The 6,392-nt window shown below is 38.0% G+C and overlaps 1 protein-coding gene across 1 annotated transcript; it reads left to right on the top strand.

The window, feature by feature from the left end:
- The first annotated feature begins 2,390 nt into the window (after window positions 1–2,390).
- LOC105276261 (larval cuticle protein 65Ag1) lies at window positions 2,391–6,168 on the top strand. Its single transcript, XM_011333756.3, has 2 exons — window positions 2,391–4,957; window positions 5,657–6,168. Exons 1-2 carry the CDS (start codon window positions 4,784–4,786, stop codon window positions 6,029–6,031), a joined length of 549 nt encoding a protein of 182 aa, XP_011332058.1. The 5' UTR covers window positions 2,391–4,783; the 3' UTR covers window positions 6,032–6,168.
- The last annotated feature ends 224 nt before the right edge of the window (window positions 6,169–6,392 follow it).

The following is a 6,392-nucleotide window of genomic DNA, read 5'->3' as shown; positions in this document are numbered from 1 at the left end:
TTGTTACTCGCAAACTGCTATTTATTGAACAGATTTTTAACATGTAACTTTGTAACACACAATATTTATATTTATTTGACAGTTATACAATTCATTATATTGGAGCTTGTAATTTCAATCCAGCATAAAGATAGCCGAAAAGAAAAATTCAGACAACGAAAACAGAAATTCGAATTAGGTTTCAAGATATTTTCTTACCATTATACATTAACGAGTTAATTATACGTAAACGAGTTTTCACATCTGTCGATGCCAGTTTTGTGCTATTCCATCGGAATCGTGATGATTCTCAAACGTCTCGCGAACCTCTCCTGTTTCTATGTAACCAGATCATGACGCTTGTATTAAGAGTTTATTGCATATTGATGCTATAATATGTTACACGAAATATGGTGATTTTATGATAGTTTGGAAATTTTTTAGCAACTTTTTAAGAATACATAAGGAGAAAGAGATAAGATTATTTTGTATCCCGTTACGTATGACGAAACTAGACAGAATACTGTCTGTCGGTAATTTAGCCATCTATCTTATCATCGAGTCAACTAAAAATGACGTTTAGTTTCGATTCATCGCCATAGCAACGCTGCAGAATAGAGACCCTGTTATAGGGTTTCTAGTTTCGAAATATTTCATTGATAATTTGATAAATGGATACGCGCGCGCGAAACATCCGAGATGTGATCTTTTCACATATTTCTATGATATGTATTTTTCGTTTCAGTAACCAATTATTCGAATATACTCCTTTTTTGATTATTTCTATTCTAGTTTTCCTTCTCTTTTTCTGGCTTTTTGTTTTCATATTTTATTTTCCGGAATTAAAGCAAAAAGTAAATGTACCTCAGTAGCCAGAAAGCACAAACGTGCATTTTTGTGAATTATATGTAAATGAGGATGAAATTGCGAGGCTGATTTCTGATGAGAGGTCTATCATTTAATAATTAAGGCTATCATATATATCTTGCATATGGAATCGTGAAATCTATGGATTTTATACAAATATATATTTTACAAATGTATAATTGGTGGTTCAATTATTGCGTGCCATATCACGCGAGTCTACGCTAATACGTTCGTTGATTGACATCCGATAATGTTTCAAAGTCCAATTATAATACGATCATCCTGAACAATTTCTTCAGGTTGAGCGTGTGCGTATACACACACACACACACAACTGTTTTATTAAATTACGATAATAGTAAATATTTAATTATAGACAGTATTACATAATTCCGTTAGTTTTCCGGCATAGTACGATCATGGTACAACATGGAACGGAACGAGGTCTAGAATATTATTTAAATTGTGTTTTATCTTTAAATTTATATTAAAGATACGTTGAGATATGTTATGCTTTGGTTAATATGTAAAGTATTGATATCGTAATTCAGAGATCACACGAAAGCGTGTCGTTTTGCGTGATAGAAGGTCCGTGAATTCCATCTTTTAACGGCCTTCAAGAAACTGGTCGCAAGGATAACAAGCTTGATAAGATTAGTATTAATAAAGCAAAAAATTCGGGAAGATTTGATTACTGACCGAACTTGACGACTTCTTGATAAAAAGTCTGCGCATAAAATAATATTATAGATTGAAATATGCGTATAGAGGTGGGTTATAGAGATTGCGTTATATACACGGTAGTAATTCATAAATTCCCATCTAATGAGGATTGTTGTTTAGTTAGGATATTATAGGATATAGTTTGGAGAAGAATAATTCTATCATCGTTTTATTATACAAATGTTTAACGCCGTGTTTATCGCAATCTCGTTACACGAATAATTATTTCATCATGTTGTAGCTCTTATTTTGTTTTGTTTATACCGCATACACGTAGATTTACTGCGATTAAACCATTTCCGTAAATTGTATCTATTGTAAATTGTAGGTTGCACAGAAAAGTGAACATGTAGATCCTAGATGAGGATGCGGGAAATTCAGCTTTACACAAATATCTGTAACATGATAGGATGTAAAGACCAAACAAAGACGTTCAAACTAATTACCACTTTATTAATAATTACCACTTGTTCTCTATATATACAGTCAGCGACTATGTTATATATTTTTCTATCGAAAACAATATATATGTTACATCTATGATTAATATTCTACATATTTGATTTTAACATTGAATCAGGTAACAATCAGATAACCGCTTTATCTCTTGTTATTTAGCAAGTATTTGATGCTCGATATATGTACATGTATTTGGAGAGTTCTTACAAGAAATCAAATCAAAATAATATAAAGTAAAGTAATTTTTCAAATATTATGTATCAAATATTGCGTTTTATTTCTATCACTGGTAAAAGCATCAATTTCTAGCAGCAGTAGTATCGTACAACTATCATAGTAAAGAAACTTGTGAGCGACAGTACGCACGAGGAAAACGAGACGGTTGAAGAAAATTAAAATTGCGCCGTCGCTACGCATCAGCACGGTGTGTCAAGTTGAGTACGAACGCTTAAAACGTTGATTGGCGTCGCTTCTCATCAAAAATGAATTATCAGCGTATCACGTAGACAGTTTACAAGATAGAGATTGATTCAAGGAATTTTGTGATATTGTAGCAATCTGTCATCGCATTGCAATTAAATCGTCATAATGGTAAACGTTTGTTCACATCACATCGTCTAACGTTGTCTAGCTCAACGGAAGAATTAATTCTCTCACGGTAACGAATACACAGACTTGTACGTATCGATATACCTGTGCCTGTTGCCTGTGCGAAACACCGTCGCGAAACGATGATATTTTCAAGCTTTAAGGTAATGCCGACGCGTTCCTGAGAGATGTGTTATTCAGTAAAAATGCGTACATGTTCGATAATCAATAACGCGAAGTAATAACGCACAAGATGGATTTGATCGAATCGCGTCGATAGTAGGTAGGAGCCAGTGAAAACTGGAGATGTAGGATAGGAAAGGTGACAGAGCGAGATATTGGTACGAAACCGAGATAGAGTAGCGTCATACGAAATCGAAACTAAATCGAGATTCTTCATTCGAACAATGCTACCGCAGGAAAATGCCGCCGAGCATGATACAGAAGTAATTTGTTTGAATGACGCGTTAGCCCCATTAGCGAAAAGGCTAAGAAGCATGGAATGCCGTCGTAGGAACAAACGTCTTAATTGTATTTTATCTACATTTTTCGCTTTGACGGTGCGCATCGAGCATCGTATCCTCCGCAATCGCGATTAATTGTTCTCGAGCGCTGTGAGAAATTCATCTCTTCCTTTCGTGTTGGAAAAGAAGAGGGCTGGCGGGCTGGCCTTCCGTGCTCAGAGACATTCTGTGCTTATAAGACACTCGTTCTTAGGCAAGGTCGATGTCGCAACGTTGGCTCGTGCGGACGCACCTCGCCGCGTGCGCATCTTTCTCCCGTACGAATTATCGAGCAACGGCGGATTTCCAAATCTAGACGAACAAACCTGTCAAATATTTAAAAAAGAAATGCTCATAAAATCGAAAGCAAACTTATCGCTTAACGATCGATAAAAGGAATACTTAATCTTTTGCCTTTTATTTTTATCCTTGTTACATATACACGTGTGCGTATCCTTCTGTAATGCGTGTCTGTACATACGCACGTGTGTGTATGCGTTTTGTCGTTTGTCCACACAATCTCAGATGAGATGAGAGAGATAAATAGATAATTGCGTTTAATGGATAAAATTTAAAATTGTTGTTTCCTTTGCTCGTCGAGTTTCTTGTTTGCATATCGTCCTCCTCTTCCTTCATAATTATTAACGCAATCGTGCTCACGCGAGTTTCGCTGAAAAGCAGGTAAATATACGTAATGGGAGGAGCCGTGGCCATGTGTCGAGAAAAACAGGAACAGAAAGAGAAGGAGAGAGCGCGATCGGCCATTAAAGTCTCTCGCAGCTTCCGTTAATGTGTCTTCTCTTGCGATCTTAACCGTAACTGCTTCTGGATTATACGAAATGTTTATATGAAATGTTTCGAAATCGAAGAATAGTAGTCTGAATGAAGGATAAAGCACGTAGATGTAAAGCGATCGATTCGCAAGCGACTCATGTACGAATCGTGGAGCGCATTTCGTCTTTGTCTCGTAGAACGATATAATGTGTCTAGATTTATCGAGATGCTAAGAGAAGGAAGATGTTGCACGCGCGATCATGCGTATGTGCGTTCGTTTCGCAAACGTTTCTTTCTCCTCGAGGAGAGTGATCGATCCTAGAGTATTTTGCGAAAATTTACAAGCAATCCAATTCCGTGGATTGGCAGATCCAAACAGGAAGAGGAGATAGATCGATATTTCTAAAGGAGACAACTTTTACATACTTTGAGATTCCGGGTGAATCAACGAATGTTCAATCATATCGTGTTCAGTAAAGTCAAAGCCTTTAATAATCTTTGCCAGGCTTTGCTCGAGTGAGATTTAGAAATTTGAAGAAATATCTGGATTTCCAAATCATAGAACGACATTCCGTCGTAGGCGCACTTTCTAACTTGTGATGCACGCTTGAGGCATTGTTGTTATCGAGATTTGTTTGCATCTAGCTGCTATTGCAAGCTACGTCGCGTGCATCATGAACCCTTGAGGACACACCGTGCTAGCATATAAGTCAATGCCAACGGGTTTCTCGACGATTATGCAACCGATCGATTTAGGCGACGCGACGCGTCAAAAGGTCAAATCGACACCTGGATAACTTTTGGCAGAAGATTCTGTTCGAACACCTATACTCTGTCACTCCCCCTCTTTCTCTCATCTTTCTCTCTGTCCTTCTCCCTGGCATAGTCAAATGAGATCCAGGCTTTTTCTCGTTTTCGAGTACCATTACGATCAGGGAAAGTGGGGTCTACGATTTCGTATAAAAGCGCATTCGGGTCTCATAGCAATCATATTCGAAATCTCATCGCACTCCTCCATTGGATCGGCAGATTCGAACCACTCGCACAACAAAATGAAATTCCTCGTGAGTCCATCATTTATCTTTGCATTATTTTCGATTCTGTTATTTCAATATTCTCTCTCTCTCTAATCAAACTCTGCTTGGTTCTTTGTCTTCTCTTCTAGAGATTAGCCTTTTCGATCTTTGAAATCTCTGTTAAATTCATAACTAATTTGAGCGTAATCGATATTTGTGAATTCACACTCGAGACGTTCCCAGATTCCAAATAGATCTACCAGTACATACGAGAGATTTTTTTGTATATTTTTTTCATATTTTTTTCTTACTTATATTCTTACTTATATTCTTCATTCTAGTTAATTTAATCCAGAAACGGAATCAATAATATAATAATAATATAATCTATAATATAATAATAGACCAAACGCAACAGATTAACGATTGGACTTGGTCGCGGAAAGCGGCGGGGTAGGCTTCAATTATTTGCCTGTAAATACGTGCGCATCGACAATTGATTCGTCCTCGGACTATTTAATGCTTTGGTAATATCTAATCTCGTTCCTCTTTTTGCAATTTTTTTATAATGCACAATGTTGCGCGCAAGATATAAGTCTTTTGCCTTCTGTATTTCTCAGCTACACGATGAATTTTATACAATCGGCGTTAACGTTTATAACGATGTTCGAACAAGGCAAATTAGTATTTTTTGCATTAATCCTAACCACGTTCGTTTCACTGGATGCGATGCAATTTCCGTTTCAGATCGTATCCCTCGCTCTAGTCGCGGTCGCTGTTGCTCAGCACCAACAACAGCCGGTGGCCATTCTGAGACAAGCGCAGGACATCTCGCCTGAAGGATCGTACAACTACGCCTACGAGACCGAGGATGGAATCGCCGTTTCTGAGCAAGGCTCGCCGCAGCCCCTGGGACCTAAGGGTGAAGCCGTGGTAACCGCTCAAGGTCAATTCCAGTACACCGCTCCTGACGGCACCCCCATCGCCGTCCAGTACTCTGCCGATGAGACCGGCTTCCACCCACAAGGTGCTCATCTCCCGGTCGCTCCAGCTGTACCCGAACAAATCCAGAGAGCCATCAACTACGTTCTGGCACACCCAGAGCCACAGTACCAGCAATAAACGATCGATGACATTTCGCGATATTTCTGGACAAAGCGCATACCTCACGAGTCACCAAATGTAGATGTATATATAGGTTTCTTAATACAAACGGAAACATTTCTTTAAAAAAAAAGAAAAAAAACAAACAAAGAAAATTATTGTTTATGCATTTATATTCAATTACCCGATAAAATCCGATAAAGCCTCTTGTTGGATTTCGGCGCTCCATTTTTAATTTGTTTCTTTCTAAATCAATCCTGACATTTGTAGCGGATTGCTGATCTTGCGCAATACGATGTAATCGCGTTACGTCAGCAAGTTTGTCCATTTCAGTGACACACGTGATAACACGTGGATATCCGTGTTAGCTTCCATCCGC

Source organism: Ooceraea biroi, chromosome 9 (assembly GCF_003672135.1).
Source record: "Ooceraea biroi isolate clonal line C1 chromosome 9, Obir_v5.4, whole genome shotgun sequence".
Lineage (NCBI taxonomy): Eukaryota > Metazoa > Arthropoda > Insecta > Hymenoptera > Formicidae > Ooceraea > Ooceraea biroi.
This window is presented reverse-complemented; position numbering and strand designations above follow the sequence as displayed.

Excerpts from the sequence above, each read along its gene's own strand:
- LOC105276261 (XM_011333756.3), top strand. The coding sequence starts at position 4,784 with ATGAGATCCAGGCTTTTTCTCGTTTTCGAGTACCATTACGATCAGGGA. Across the intron at positions 4,958-5,656 it reads ACAACAAAATGAAATTCCTC|ATCGTATCCCTCGCTCTAGT; the intron begins GTGAGTCCATCA and ends TTTCCGTTTCAG.